This window comes from Balaenoptera musculus, chromosome X (genome assembly GCF_009873245.2).
Source record: "Balaenoptera musculus isolate JJ_BM4_2016_0621 chromosome X, mBalMus1.pri.v3, whole genome shotgun sequence".
NCBI lineage: Eukaryota > Metazoa > Chordata > Mammalia > Artiodactyla > Balaenopteridae > Balaenoptera > Balaenoptera musculus.
Genome location: NC_045806.1, coordinates 41,297,385 through 41,313,971, shown reverse-complemented (window position 1 = coordinate 41,313,971; position 16,587 = coordinate 41,297,385). Strand labels below are relative to the sequence as shown.

At 42.9% G+C, this 16,587-nt stretch overlaps 1 protein-coding gene across 4 annotated transcripts in view; it reads left to right on the top strand.

Annotated features, from left to right (window-relative positions):
- Nucleotides 1-16,587, top strand: part of ZNF41 (zinc finger protein 41) — a 53,385-nt gene that overhangs the window by 26,305 nt on the left and 10,493 nt on the right. For 3 of the 4 annotated variants that reach the window (XM_036840897.1, XM_036840899.1, XM_036840898.1), the window contains exons 2-3: nt 2,064-2,307; nt 16,226-16,346. In XM_036840897.1, coding sequence (XP_036696792.1) covers nt 2,236-2,307; nt 16,226-16,346 — 193 coding nt within the window. In that variant the 5' untranslated portion in view covers nt 2,064-2,235. Of the gene's footprint in view, nt 1-2,063; nt 2,308-16,209; nt 16,347-16,587 lie in introns of all 4 variants that reach the window. The other variant, XM_036840900.1, reaches the window with a different exon arrangement.

Below are 16,587 nucleotides of genomic sequence, written 5' to 3'. Positions count from 1 at the left end.
ATTTGCATCTAGTAAAAGAGATGCATAATTTTCCTCCTCCTCATTTCACTCAGTAAATTCCCCCAGGGTGTTAAATTTTTTTCCACTTATTAATAGTAATAATCTTATTTGTTCCAGATGCCCAATTACATACATTTTTCTTTACTCAGTTATAACTATATATCAATTGCAATAATCATTTCTCAAAATTGCTTTCCTCCAATTTTGAGGTTTCTGTTACTATTGAATTTACAGTTGGTTAGACTATCCCCTTGAGTATTCTCCTGAGATTCTAATATTGGCATATAATGTTATAAGTGCTTGTATGTCTAAAATTGTCTTTTGCTCTAATGGAAGCATGGTATTCAGCTAGAGTGGGTTTAAAATTCTTGGATTGCAGTCCCTTTCAATAATTTGTAGATGTTTTCTTCTAATATGGCTCCTATTGTTGCAAATAAATCTAGTGCCATTGTGATCCCTTTCCATTGTAAATAACATGTTGTTTCTGCCTGGAAGCATTTTAAGTTTTCTTTTTATTCTTTAAATTCAATACCAAACCAGATTTGGGATTGACTTGGTTCCTCTGGGAGCAAAGGATTAGGAGGATTTCTGTGGGGGTGCATCACGGAGTTAGAGTCCAATAGGATTAGATAATCCAGGGCCTATAGATGCTATTCATGTTGGGTCAGTGAGTGATAATCTTGGGAAATCCTTGAAGAAACATAATTAGAGACATATGTTGGTAAGTGATTGAGACCTCTGTAGAAATTCTTGAGGTTTTATAAGAGTTGGAGGTCTGAAGTCATGTAAAGTATCTGAAGTCATCAGTCAGTCCATGAGAGTTATTGATTGGGACACTGAGGTGGTGAAAGATTGATTGCAAGCCTGGGATTTTAAGTCTTTGGGAGACAGTTTTAGGAGCCCTATAGGAGTCATTGATTGGGACCTGTAGACATCGGTAATTGCAGGACTGTGTGAGTTAGTATGTGATGGACCGGAAGGTCTATATTTGAGGGGTTTATGGGAGTCATTGCCTCTACATATGGGCTGTGAGTTATGGAGTCCTATAGGAGGTCAGGTTTGGATCCAGGGGGCATTGAGCAGATTAATAGTTGATTTTCTATTGGGGTTGTGTTGCCTGTGTTGGTGATTATTTGAGGAACCTATGGAAACCAGTTGATGGCACCATTTGGGACACAGTTTTTGTCAAGCAGTGTAGGTTACCGATTTAGGAGCCTGTGCAGACATGCTGACTTTCAGGGCCAGATGGGAATTGGGAGAGAGGGGACAAAGTGTTTATGTTTTCATCTTTGGCAGAAGAGGGTGGGTGGGCTCTATAAGTTGCCCAGAATGTACACTGAATTATACAGACACTTGATTTATCACATGTGACATGTCATCCTTCAGCCAGAGCACTTTAAAGGCAGCAAGAAACAGAAATAATGTTTATTGTGATTCTTCCACATATAGAATACCATATGGCACAGTAGTTAAGAAAATGTACTTTGGAGCTAGGCAGACCTGGGTTTGAATCCCTGTCCTTCCCCCTAATCTAAGAGATCTTGGGGCAAATTTCCTAATATTTATGAACAGCTCTATCTGATGGTAAATGGGAATAATAGCAAAAGTAATACCTAGTTCATAGGATGAGTGTGAAAATTAAATGAGGTACCGAATAAAACATTCCTTGCACCTTATAATAACAGCAATATTTAATATCAATATTAAATTAAACCAGCGTGCTCCTGGTGCCAAATAGGAGTGCTTTTGAAGCATCATGTCATTTAACTCTAACAGCCCTATGAGATGGGTGTTTTCATCCTCAGTGTTAAGGTGAAGAAACTCAGACTAAAGTGACTTCGCCAGATTCCAGCTAGAATGCAGAAGAGCTGGAATTCAAACTCTCATTCGTTTTACACCAAATCTCATGAGTTTTTTTCCATATTGTATGCTAATACTTGGTGTTGATTACTGAACTTTTCTCTTCCACAGTATCCAGTGCTGTAAACTGTAATTTGGTGCCCCCAGGAAGCATTTTTGGGGTGAATGCTGAATGACTGACCACGTGGACACTGTCTTTCCAGGTTTCTTGGAGTCTCTGCGGAGCCCCTGGGCCAGACCCCGTAGTGAAGGCTGCAGGATCTTCCTTCCAGCCCCAGAAGCTCTGGTTGAGTCCACGGACCCGCCTGGCCTCAGGGTACTGGGAAGAGCGGAGTTGTCAGCAGGAGAGCCTGAGGGTTGAGGCTCAGCGGGACAATGCCAGCCAACCGGAGCTCTCCCCAGTGGTCCCCAGCCCTGGCTGCAGAGGGACGTGGCAGTGTGTGTGAGGTGAGGAGGGACAGGGCTCAAGGGGCAGGAGTTTATTCAGTGAGGAGATGGCCCCGACCTGTCAGTAGGGACTCAGGGCAGGGGCAAGTGTGTCACAGGAGGGGCAAATTCCAGACTTGGAGTCCCTGAGACAGGTCACCATCCTCCTGCTGCGTGAGCACCACGTGGCTGGTGTCCCACATCCAGAGCCCTTCCTGTTTCAGTGGAAAATGTGATGCAGCCGATGGAGGAAAGGTGGGATGGGAGGGTCAGCCCCACAGCCTAGAGGAGGGGGAGGCAGCTCCCTGCAGGGTGTCTGCAAGCGAGGTCTGGGTGGGGGTGACCACCGGCCCCAGCCAGGGAGACGCTACCCCCTGACGCCCAGCACAGGCCCTTCAGTCCTCACTGGCTCTGTGCACACACTCAGCTGATCCCTACCAGAGCCTGCTTTCCCCTGATCCTTGGGGATTTGCTGATTTCTCCTCTACCCTGATCTAGGGCAGAAAAATCCCTTTTCTTTGGAACTTAGAGAAAGGCAGGGTAGTAGGGTGACCACAGTGTCTAGGGCCCTTCTGCTTCTTCCTCCTCCTCTCAAAGATGAGTAAAGTGGCCTGAGAAGGTACATGACTTGTCCAGGCCTCTGGGATTGTGAGTGACATCAGTGGACTGGAAGCTTGTCTCCTGACCGTGTCTTCCACCCTCACCACACAATAGCCAAGACCAAGTTTCCCACTAAAAGTTCCCCTTGAGATTCTGTAAACAGAGGAACATGATGAGGGAGCCAGACCTTGCCCCACAGCTCCCTCTTTCCGACTGTCCTGTGGATGCTGTCACCTCTGGGGACAGGCTCGTTGTCACAGGGGCTCAGGGTCATGTGGTCATTAGGATAATATTAAACTTTAAAAAATTATTTTGATGTTTACTATTTCATAATTTCATTATTTCACAATATAATGTTAGAAAATACAGGTAAGCAAATACAAGAGACTAAAACATTACTTATAATTCCAACATTAGCCAAAGTTAATCATTGTTAACATTTAGCTATAGTTCCTTACAGTTTTTTTTCCCTTTGTATGTGCATGTATGTGGGTATACATGTGGGGCTGTGAGTGTACATATATACCACACACATATACATTATATAGCTCAAGTTTAAAAATGAAATCATAGTATTTGGTTGTCTCCTTTTTAACTTGGCAGTTTAATATAATTTTCTAGGCAGTAAATATTTTTCTTCACACACACATGATGCATAGCTTTATATCCTTTGGATAAACTATATTTAATTTAACCAATCCACTATATGTGAATTTAGGGTGTTCCAGGTTTTCTGTTGTGATAAAAACTGCTATGATGAAATTCTTACACTTAAATCTTTTTGCCCAAGTCACTGAAATTATATTTTGAGTCAAAGGTATAGGGACATTGAATGGTAAACAAATTGCTGCCTAACAGTAGGGCACTTCCACTCTTGGAAAATTGTCCTTGTCCAGGGTCTTCTCCATCATATCAGTCACAGACCCACAGGTTGGGGCCACAACAATGTGGTCCTCCCCAGTCCTTCTGCACATGGCCTCTTGCCCAGCCAATGTGTGGGAATTTCTAGACGAATGATTCTGATCTCTGCAAGGCACATTTCTCCACTCATGTCTTCCTTCCCAACCATAGACCTCTGCCCATTTGCAAGAAGAGATGGAAATGACCAAGACCCTGGTAAATATTATTTATTCACGTATTTATTTGTTAGGTTCTTAGTTTTTTCATTAGATGTCAGAGAGCAGGGAATGGGCAGAGATACCAAGGAACCAATAAAAATGTCCCCAGTGGTGAGGAACAGCCAGTTGGGCTAAGAAATAGTGGCTGAAGCTGGAAAACAGGCAGAGGGGTCAGTAAGAGAAAGAGGGATGAGGAATAGCCACAGGGAACAGCTGGAGGGACCATGTTGCACTTATTGGAAATAGAGGATAACCAAGGGGCCCAGGGGACAGGTGGGAAATCAGTGGAACAAACAGAGGAAATGGGAAACAAGAGCCAGAGGCCAGGGAGCAGCAGAGAGACCAAGAAACAGTAGTCGGGGCTGGAGAAGTGTTAATAGTGGGGAGCAAGGAAGAGCCAGAGGATATGAGAACAATTAGAAGGATCTCAAAATGGGAGGAGGGACCAGGAAATAGAGGAACCAGATATCAACCAAAGGGATCAGGGACCATCCAGAGGGACAAGGAAACAGAAGACTCAGCTAAAAGGAAAAAGCAAAAAGGTTTGGTGGGTAAGAGCCTGCCAGACAAGCCACTTCAAGAGGTGCCAGGAGTCAGAGGAGAATCTGAGGGGATGGGGAAAGGCGGAGATATTGGGGAACAGAAATGGGAAATGGGAAAGATGAGCCTGGGATAGGCAGCAGCCAGAGGAAGCAGGGACCAGCTGTTGAGGCTGTAGAACAGGTTGGAGGGGCAGGAAGGGGACAGACCCATGGGACAGTTGGAGAGACAAAAGGACCTCTGAGGATGAGGAGTAGCCAAGGGCACCAGGGGCAACAAGGAACAGTCGCTGAGGTTGGGGAATAGCCAGAGGGAACAGCAAAGTGGACATCAAAGGTATATCTGGTTTGGATAGCAGCCTGTCTGACCTGGGAACAACTAGAGGGACTAGAGAACAGCTGGAAGGCATAGTATCCATTCCCGAAGCCAGAGGCCCCATGTAGTGGGCACTGGGGTTAAGGGACAGTTGCAGAAGCCAGAGAGAGTCTGGGGAGCATCCATAGTTCCCTGAGATAGGGCACTAGGGGCTTCATGGGATGTGGAACTTCACTGCTACAACAGGGAAAGTCCTAGGCAAACTGGGACAGTTGGTCACCCTGCCCAAGAAACAGCCAAAGGAGCCAGTCAAAGGTCAGATGTAATGCAAGTGATGGAGAGGTGAAAGTACAGAACCCAGCTGTGGCACAAAGCACACAGTAGTATATGTTGATGATCAAGAGCCTAGGCTAGGAGCCAGGTAGACCAGCACTTCACAGAGAGTGGTCCATGGACCAGATGCAGAGCACCAGATGAGAGCATATTAGAAATGCATTCCAGGACTGCCCAAGGAGCAGGGAAGAATTGGGTCTACAAAGAAGTCAGAGGAGTCAAAGGGCAGTCAGTCTGTGTCAACTAGAAGGAATGAGAAAGCCTCATCAGGGCCAGGGAGCAGCCAGATGGACTGGGGCGCAACCAGAATGGTGCCACAGACTAAGGATCAGCTAGAGGAATAGCTGTCAAAGGGAACACGGGACAGTCAGAGACATCAGGGATCAGTCAGAGGGAAGAAGAAGCAGGAGGCATGAAACAATGGAACAAGGGACAATCAGAGGAAGCAATAAACAGAGGCATCAGGAAACAGACCAGGGGGCAGTCAGAAATAACAAGAAACATTTAGAAGGAACAGTAAACAGAGGGACCAAGGAAGAGTCAGATGGGGACCATGCAGAGGGAAGAAGAACCAGGAGAGGGAGCAGGGAGAAGTTAGGGGACAGGAGTAGGTAGGGTAAGCAGGGAAAGCCAGAGGGAGGAGCATGGGAGCAGGAAAGACTAGGGTACCCCCAGCCCCAGGCGAGGGCGCAGTGAGCTACACTGCATACTTTCAGGCAGCCTAGTAAGTGCCCTGGGAGCCCTCCTGCTAGGCTGGGATGGGGTTTAGAAGGGCAGGGTCATATCACAGGAGGTGATGGAGAAGTGTGCTGGAGCAGGAGTGAGAGCAGCCCTTGGGGACTGAGCCCCAAGCCAGCTGCAGAGTGGGACAGAGCAGATGGCCAGGGACAGAATGGGCAGTGAGTGGCCAGTCCTGGCAGCACAGCGTTCCCTGGGGGTGAGAGTGCAGAATGTTTTGGGACTGAGACATTGCTGTGTGGTTCACTGGCGAGCCGTCAAGAGCTGGAGTGGGGATCCTCACCTAGGATGGGGGAGTCCTTGTAAGCGTCCTGGTCGTGGCAGAGACACAGGCCATCCTCCATGGTAGAAATGGGCCATAAAACCAAACCTTTTTGTACGTGGCTGCTGAGGCTAGAATCTGGGTGGTTCTATATTAGCAACTTTGTATCCAAATCACTAGCTCCAAAATCCCTTTCCATCACATCACATAAGCCTGCCCAGCCAGGGTGGAGTCCAAAGTGTCTGTTTTGGTGGGGAAAGGGATCAGAGGGGACATCTGTGCCTGGCATGGTCTTTGTACCCTTTCCCTGTGTGACTCCCAGGGAGGGAGAGACAGATGAGGGTGGTCTTTTGTCCACCAGCTTGGGCTGTCAGAGTTGTTAAAATGTTTAACAATGTCTGAAAAAGTATATATATATATATATAATATCTGAATCACTTTGCTGTACATCTGAAACTAACACAACATTGTTAATTAACTGTGCTTCAATTTTTATTTTTATTTTATTTTTTATTTTTATTTTTAAATTTACTTATTTATCTGTTTTTGGCTGTGTTAGGTCTTTGTTGCTGTGCGCGGGCTTTCTCTAGTTGCGGCAAGCGGGAGCTACTCTTTGTTGTGGTGCACGGGCTCTCAGCACGTGGGCTCAGTAGTTGTGGCTCACAGGCTCTAGAGCACAGGCTCAGTAGTTGTGGTGCATGGGCTTAGTTGCTCTGCGGCACGTGGGATCTCCCCAGATCAGGGCTCGAACCTGTGTCCCCTGCTTTGGCAGGCAGATTCCCAACCACCGCGCCACCAGGGAAGCCTGCTTCAATTTTTAAAAATGGTAAAAAAAAGTTTTAAAAAAATGTTTACCAGTGCCAAATGATAGAATATTTTAATTTTCCCATACTGGTTGGCAAATAGCCACTCCTCCCCGCCACCTGAGGCTCCTCCCCTGTGTCACCTACACACCGGCCGGTCTGTCCTGGGGTCACCGGCAAGAGAGCAAGGATCAGGAGGATGGGCAGGCAGAATGAGAGCTTCCCTCAAGCCTGACCCCAGGGCTTTCCCTGGGTGAGTGCCCTTGCGCAGTGAAGGGGAGTAGGTCAGACATGCTGCTAGAGACTCAGGTGGAGGTCCTGCTCTCAGCAACCCTTGGGGCTGTGCTCAGGAGAGCTGGTGGATGGAGAAGTGCTGGGCACTGCCCAGTGCTTGCAGATCTGCCCCCGGAGCTGCTGGTGGTGGAGCAGGTACTGTGAGTTCCATGCCTGCTCTGTGCCCCTGAACACTCACTAATAAGGGCCCCCAAAGAACAAAGGTCTTTCAAGGAATAAAGGTTCCTCATTTCCTCACAGTTGAATCACTAGATCTTGTCTTTGATACTTAGTGCATTTTCTGTGTTGTTTAGGAAATCCTCACCTACCCCAAGGCCTAAACAAATATTTACCTATATTTTCTACTAAGAGTTTTAAAGCATTAATTCTTTTGAAACGTTTGATTCTTTTGCCCTTCACCCAAATCCACTAACTGTTAACATTTTGCCACATTTGCTTTCTCTTCTCAATTTATGTATATATGTATGTATGTATGTGTATACACACAGATATATTTAAAACTTTATTTTCTGAACCACTTGAGAGTAGTTTGCAGACATAATTCCCCTTTACCCTTAAATACTTAATGTGTATCTCTTAAGAACAAGGACATTCTCTTACATAATCACAGTACAGTTATCAAAATCAAGAAATTGCACATTGATCTAGTACTATCTAATATTTGATGTGTATTATCTAATTACCTAATGAGGCCAAAAACTCGGCCTCTGTGCACCAGTGCCAAATCGAATCTCAGAGACAGAGTTTTGGGTGAAGTAGAGAAGAGTAGCTTTATTGCTTTGCCAGACAAATGGGGACACAGTAGGCTCCTGCCCCAAAAAACTGTGTGTCCCAACTCGGAAGGATTTGATGAGGAGTTTTATAACAATGGTTCAAGGGCGGGCTTGCTGATAAGTATTAGAGTGTGTGCAGGGCCTGCACTCCTTTAATTTGGTCTCAGGTAATCTCTTGATGAGCTTCTCTGGTTCCTTTAATCTGGCCTCATGTGGTCTTCTCTGGAATGAGGAATGCTAACACCTTCCATTTGTTGGGGGTTTTAGTTCTTCAGAAGAACTCAGAGATATTGTTATGTGTATCCCTTTAGGGGGAACCAGGACCCTGCCCCAAGGCTGCACTATTGTTTCTTGGCTGCTCCTCCCTTGTCTCTGCATCCCCTCCCTTCCCTGATTAGCAACTGTTCAAATCTGCCCTTTGGAAGTCAGGGAAGGTCATGGAGGCTGGAATCTATTCCCTACAAACAAGAAATGGGGGACAGGGAGTTCCCTGGTGGTCCAGTGGTTAGGATTCCAGGCTTTCACTGCCAGGGCCCAGGTTCAATCCCTGGTCGGGGAACTGAGATCCCACAAGCCATGCAGCATAGCCAAATAAATAAATAAATAAAGACAAAAACCTTAAAAATAAAGAACAGGGGACAGAAAGGCTTCCATGCCCAGGAGCCCCACAGGGTCCTGCTCGGTTTCACTAACATACAATTTGTAAATAGTTTTCCCAGTTGTCACGGTAACATCCTTTATAGCATTTCCCCCTGATCCAGGATCCAATCCAGGCTCATGTATTATGTTTAGTTGTCATGTCCCTTTACCGTCTAATCTGAAACACTTTCCTTGACTTTCATGACACCATTTGGAAGAATGTCCCTCAATTTGGGTTTTTTCCCTGCTTCCTCATAATTAGATTCAGGTTTTTCATTTTTGTCAAATATCACAGAAATGATGCTGTGTTCTTCTCAGTGCCTCACGCTGGCAAGCATTCAATACCAATTTGTCCTTTATTGATAATGTTAACTTTGATTGCCTGGCTAAGATGGCATCTGTCAGGTACTGTAAAGTTACTATATTTCTCTTTGTAATTAACAACTAGGTTGTGGGGAGATACAATGAGACTATGTATACATTGAGACTATTTCTCATGCTTTTGTCCACTGATTGTAGCATCTAGCGATGATTCTTGCCTGTAACAATTAATTACGGTGCTACTTCCCTAATGGTGTTTTTCTAATTCCATCATTTCTTCTATATTGATTAGTTGGCATTCTCCTATAAGGAAAAACATTCCTTTCTCTGACTGCTGAAATGACAATTATATGCCAGGCACAATGAGCACACCTTGATTTACCATTTGTCACTAATAGGAACTAGAGCTTCTTGGAGATATGACTGACTCCAGGGTTGGAACAGAGAAAGTACAAAATGATTCTGGAAGAACTCATTGTGCTGGGAAGTAATGAAGCACTCAAAAGATGGGAACATGTCAAAATGACACAGGAACCACTTTGAAGGAGCTCCCTCTGGTCAAATCTGGGACAATTTGAGTAGCAAAAGAAATCATAATAGTAATAGATTATCATCTACTGAATAAAGTAGGAAGTGACCAGACCCTATAATAGGTAGGTAGGTACATAGGTAGGCAGATAGAGAGGAAGAAGTGAATGGCCCCCCCTTTTTTTTCTTTCTTCTTTTTTTTTTTTTTGGCTGTGCTGCACGGCTTGCGGGGTCTCAGTTCCCCGACCAGGGATTGAACCCTGGCCACAGCAGTGAAAGTGCTGAATCCTAACCACTGGACCACCAGGGAACTCCTGTGAGTGCTCCTTTTTAATAGCATCTTGATCTTTTTTGCTGTGTCCCCTACTCCAATCTTTCTGAGCATAATTTAGTAGTTTGTTAAAACTTTTTATTTGGAAATAATTATAAATTTATAGGAAGTTGCAAAGATGGTACAGAGAGGTCTCATGTAACTCTTTACCCAGTTTCCCCTAATGATTACATCCTGCATCACTAGAGTACAATTATCACAAACAGGAAATTGACATTTCTGCGGTGTGCATGTCGTTCTCTGCCATTTTACACATGTGTAGATTCCTGTACAATAATCCAGATACAGAACTATTCCATCACCACATAGGTCTCTACTGGTGTTGACATTTTACCAGTTAGAGTGAAGTGTAGAAAACTTAGCTCCCTTTAAGTCCCTTTACCCTCACCAATTACAATTGTCTTAAATATTTCCTGTACATACATGGAGATCCACATCATAAAAATGTTATACTTTTTACTTTGACCTTCAAATATAATTTAGAAAACTCAAGAGGAAAAGGAAAGTCTATTGTATTTACCCATATTTTTTCTCTTTCCATTTTTCTTCTTTCCTGATATTCCAAGACTTCTTTTACCATCTCCTTTCTGTTTAGAGAACTTCCTTTAAGCCATTCTTTTAGGGTAGGTCTGCTGACAACAGATTTTCTTAGTTCTCCTTCTTCTGAGAATATCTTGATTTCTCCTTCATTTCTTCTTTCTTAGTAACAGCTTTATTTAGATATAACTCACATACCATGGTTTACCCATTTAAAGTGTCCAATTCAGGGACTTCCCTGGTGGCGCAGTGGTTAAAAATCCACCTGCCAATGCAGGGGACACGGGTTCAAGCCCTGGTCCAGGAAGATCCCACGTGCCCCCGAGCAACATGAGCCACAACTACTGAGCCTGCGCTCTGGAGCCCACAAGCCACAACTGCTGAGCCCGTGTGCTACAACCACTGAAGCCCATGTGCCTAAAGCCCGTGCTCCACAACAAGAGAAAGCCCACGTGCACCAACAAAGACCCAACGCAGCCAAATATAAAAATAAATAAATAAATTTATTTTTAAAATAAAGTGTCCAATTCAATGTTTTTTGTATGTTTATGGATATGTGCAACCATCACTACAATCAATTTTAGAACATTTTCATCACCTCAAAAAGAAACCCCATACCCTTAAGCCATCACTCTGCCCCACCTCACCTCCCTGCCTCCTCCAACCCTAAGCAAACATTAATATGCTTTCTGTCTCTATAGACTTTACTATTCTGGACATTTCACATGAATGGAATCACATAATGTGTGATCTTTTTGTCTGGCTTCTTTCACTCAGCATAATGTTTTTAAGGAGCTCCCTCTGGCCAAACCTGGGGCAATTTGAGTAGCAAAAGAAATAATGATAGTAATAGGTTATAACCCACTGAATAAAGTAGGAAGTCACCAGTCCATAATAGGTCAGCAGGTATATATGTAGGTAGGCAAATAGATAGGGAAGAAGTGTAGCATGTACATGTAGTAACATGTATCAGTATTTCCTTCCTTTTCGTGGCTGAATAATATTCCATTGTGCAGGTGTATCACATTTTGTTTATTCATTTGTCAGCTGATGTACATTTGGGTTGTTTCCACCTTTTGGCTATTATAAGTAATGCTGCTGTAAACATTTGTGTACATGTTTTTATGCAGATATATATTTTCATTTATCTCAAGTATATATATATACACCTAGGAGTGGAATTGCTAGATCAAATGATAATCTATGTTTAATAATTTGAGGAACTGCCAGACTGTTTTCTAAAGCAGCTGCACCAGTTTACATTCCCACCAGCGGTGTATGTATGAAGTTTCCAATTTCTCCAAATCCTCACCAGCACTTGTTATTATCTGACTTTTTGATTCTAGCCATCCTAGTGAGTGTGAGGTAGTATCTCATTGTAGTTTTGATTTTCATTTCCCAGATAATTAATGATGTTAAGCATCTTTTCATGTACTTAATGGCCATGGCCGCTGCATTTCTTAAGGATAATTTTGCCAGATATGGAATTCAGGGTTGACAGTTCTTTTCTTTCTGCACTTGAAAAATGTTGTGCCACTTCCTTCTCTCCACCATGGTTTTGGGTGAGAAATCTGCTGTCACTTTAATTGTTTTTCCCCTATAGGTAAGGTGTCATTTCTCTCTTGCTGATTTCAAGATTTTTTCTTTGTCTTTAGTTTTCTGAAGTTTGACTATAATGTGTCTTCGTATAATTTCTTTGGTTTATCCTTTTGGGGTTTGCTCAGTTTCTTGAAACTCTAAGTTGATATCTTTTGCCAAATTTGAGAAATTTTCAGCTATAATTTCTTCAAATACTTTTCAGCCCCACACTTTCTCCTCTCTTTCTGGAACTCTGATGGCACGAATGCCAGATCTTTTATTATAGTCTCAGAGGTCCCTGAGGCTCTGCTCATTTTTTTTCCAGTCAATTTTCTTTCTGTTGTTCAGATTGGATCATTTCTATTGTTCTATCATCAAGTTCTCTAATTCTTTCCTCTGTCCTCTCTATTCTGCTATTGAGCTCTTCCACTGATATTAAAATTTTAGTTATTCTATTTTTCAGTTCTAAAATTTCCATTCTGTTCTTCTTTATATCTTTTTTTCTGAGACTTTCTATTTTTGCATTTAAGTATATTGAAGCATTTTTTTAAATTATTTATTTATTTATTTATTTATGGCTGTGTTGGGTCTTCGTTTCTGTGCGAGGGCCTTCTCTAGTTGCGGCAAGTGGGGGCCACTCTTCATCGTGGTGCGCGGGCCTCTCACCATCGCGGCCTCTCTTGTTGTGGAGCACAGGCTCCAGACGCGCAAGCTCAGTAGTTGTGGCACACGGGCTTAGTTGCTCCGCGGCATGTGGGATCTTCCCAGACCAGGGCTCGAACCTGTGTCCCCTGCATTGGTAGGCAGATTCTCAACCACTGCACCACCAGGGAAGCCCCCGCATTTTTTAAAAATAATAACAAAGTACTGTTAGAACAGGGACAAAATGTTCCCCTGATGACTCTAATGTGTAGCCAGGCTTTTTTTTTTTTAATATTTATTTATTTGTTTGATTGCTCCAGGTCTTAGTTGCAGCATGTGAGCTCCTTTGTTGCAGCTCACATGCTCCTTAGTTGTGACTCACCAGCTCCTTAGTTGTGGCATGTGAACTCTTAGTTGTGGCATGCCTGTGAGATCTAGTTCCCTGACCAGAGATCAAACCCAGGCCCCCTGCATTGGGAGCGTGGAGTCTTAACCACTGTGCCACCAGGGAAATCCCTGAAACATTTTTATAATGGCTGCTTTAAAATCCTTGATAATTCTAACATCTGTGTCATCTCAGTGTCAGTGTCAGTTGATTGTCTTTTCTCATTCCAGTTAAGATTTTCTTGCTTCTTCACATGATGCCTGATTTTCAGTTATGTCCTGGATATTTTGGGGACTCTGGATATTATTTAAATCTTGTGTTTAGCAGTCTCCCTCCAACACTGTTCTGCTAAAAAAGGAGAATCTCCTTCTTACTGCCAGGTGGAGGTGGAAGTTCAGGTCCCTAATTAGCCTCCTTTGACACCCCAGAGGGAACAAGCACCTTGTTGATCCTGGCTGGAGGTGGAATTTCATGCTCCCCACCAGACCACCTCTGACACCACCCTGGTGGGGAGACAAAAAGGTACCTCATTACTGTGTTGGGGGTAGAAGTTCAAGATCCCCACATAGCCTAAATTGACACTGTGTGGGAGGGGCCTCATTATCCCCAGGCAGGGATGAAAACCTAGGCTCCCCACTCAGCCTTTGCTGATGAGAATTGGGATGGGAGCTGCAGCTTTTTTCTGTGATGCTTGGCTGGAGTAGGGCAGTAATTATCTAAATTTTTCTCTCTTGCTACATTGGCCCTTTCCTGGTATTTTGGCTAGAGAGAGCAGGCTTTCTTGGGACTGTTTTTATCTGCACCAGTTGGCATTCTGGGTTGCCAGCTTCTCCACCACCCAGTCCAAGATATATGGGGTGAAAAGGAAACTCAGGGAAATCACTGCTGTGTCACTCCTCAGGTTCCAAGGTCCCTAGCCAGTTAGCCTCCTTCTCTCCAACTGACAGTCTTCTTATCCTTTTTTTTTATATATAATGTCCAGGGTTTCTAGCTACTTAGCAGGAGAAATAGGGAGAATTGTATCTATTCCACCTTGAACCCATTGGTAACTTTTAAACTTAATTTTTTAATAGGTAATACATTCACATGGTTCTTTCCCCCAGTCCCACAGATTTCCCTAACCAAGAAACCAGTCTTGATTAGTTGGTGGGTGGGTGGGTGGATGGGTGGTATATGCTTATAGATTATGCAAATAAAAGCAACTAAGAAAATATCCTTCATATTTTTCCACAAAGATAGTAGATACTGTTACTGTTATGCTGAACACTGATTTTTAAAATTACTGTTAATTTTAAACTTTTTTATCATGAAATATTACACACATTTTGAATAATGCTGCTGTAAATACTCTTGAACATGCCTCTTGTTGCGCATGACCACAGATTCCAATTGAGCATACTTCCATGGATGGAATCACTGTGTCCTTGTGTGTGCATGTTTCAACATTACCAGGTAAAGCGAAAAGGTTTTCCAATATGGTCGTCCAATTTACTGCTCCATTAGACATATGAGAGTTTTCATTGCACCATGTTCTCTTCAACACTTCATATTGCCATTCTTCAAAAAAATTTTTTATTGAGGTATAGTTGATTTATAATATTATATAAGTTTCAGGTGTACAACATAGTGATTCACAGTTTCTAAAGATTATACTCCATTTATAGTTATTATAAAATATTGGCTATATTCCCTGTGCTGTACAATATGTCCTTGTTGCTTATTTATTTTATGCATAGTAGTTTGTACCTCTTAATCCCCTACCCCTACCTCACCTCTCGCCCTTTTCCTCTCCCCACTGGTAACCACTAGTTTGTTCTCTATGTCTGTGAGTCTGTTCCTGTTTTTTGTTATATTCACTAGTTTGTTTTATTTTTTAGATTCCACATATAAGTGATATCATATAGTATTTGGCTTTGTCCATCTGACTTATTTCACTTAGCATAATACCCTCCAAGTCCACCCATGTTGTTGCAAATGGCAGAATTCCATTCTTTTTATGGCTGAGTAGTATTCCATTGTATATATGTACCACATCTTCTTTATCCATTCATCTGTTGATGGACATTTAGGTTGCTTCCATGTCTTGGCTATTGTAAATAGTGCTGCTTTGAACATTGGGGTGCATGTATCTTTTCAAATTAGCATTTTCGTTTTCTTTGGATATATACCCAGGGGTGGAATTGCTGAATCATATGGTAGTTCTGTTTTTAATGTTTTGAGGAACTGTTTACCACAGTGGCTGCACCAATTTACATTCCCAACAACAGTGTACAAGGGTACCTTTTTCTCCACATCCTTGATATTGCCAGTGTTTTTCATTGAAGACATTGTAGGGGTTGTGTAATGGTAACTCATTATGGTTTGAATATGCATTGCCTGGTTACTAAGGAAGTTAAGCCCTTTTTGTGTTTATTAATGCCTTGGATTTCCTCTTTTGTAAAATGCCTGTTCAGACCTTTTGCCCACTTTTCTACTGGTGATCTCTCTCTTTTAAAAAAAAATGGTTTGTAAGTGTTCTTTACATTCTCTAGATATGAGCCCTTTGTCAGTAATGTGTTGCAGATATCTTCTATTTGGTGGCTTTTCTTTTTTTTTCTTTTATAATGCTGTCTTTTCAATGAATAGAAGTTTTAAACTTCATTGGAGACAGACATCAATCTTTTTCTTTATGGTTAATGTTTTTTGCATCCTGTTTGAGAATTATTTTCATAATCCAAGATGATGAAGATATTCATCTCTACTATGGTTTTTTCTATGTTATCTTTTAAAGGCTTTATTGTTTGGCCTTTACCCCAGTACATTTCTTCCAAATGCCTTCCCCCTCTGTATCTTCTTATGTTGGTTGTCCAAGTTGTTTTATATTTTAGTCAATTCTATATTGCCATTGCCTGGCACATAATCAACCAGTAAATGTATTGTATGTAGTTCCTACGTTAACTCGAGGACTTAAAGAGAGCCTATTTTAATCCTCATTTTTGAAAAAAGAGGGACTGAATGAATAAATGAATGAATTTAATACACAGTGAATGTCAAGATACTTCCATGTGTTTTTCTCTCACAAAATAAAACGCAAAACTGGGTGCTGGGTGAAAACCCTACATGATACATTATGGTAAAAGTCATTAAAAACAACCTCCTATTCCTCTTCCTTCCATACTCCAGTGCTGACCATGTCACCTTGAACAGGACTGTGTTGTTACAGGTGTCATTCGAGGATGTGACTGTGGACTTCAGCAGGGAGGAGTGGCAGCACTTGGACCCTGCTCAGAGGCGCCTGTACCGGGATGTGACACTGGAGAACTATAGCCACCTGTGCTCAGTGGGTAAGCACAGCCATCCTATGTGCCCGCCAGGGGCCTCAGAGAGGCTGTTTCCATTCTCAGCTGCTGAGTGCTCTGCGACATCTGAAGTGTGTGATGGTGTCATCCTTGATTTGCCCGAGATTCTTCAGTCCTTTTTCACGTCTGTGATTATTACTCTACTCCCAGTGAAATGGGATTACTTTCCTGAAGAGCAAATGGAAGTGTCATTGAAAGGCCCCGAAATCCAATTAGCTGGACCCAA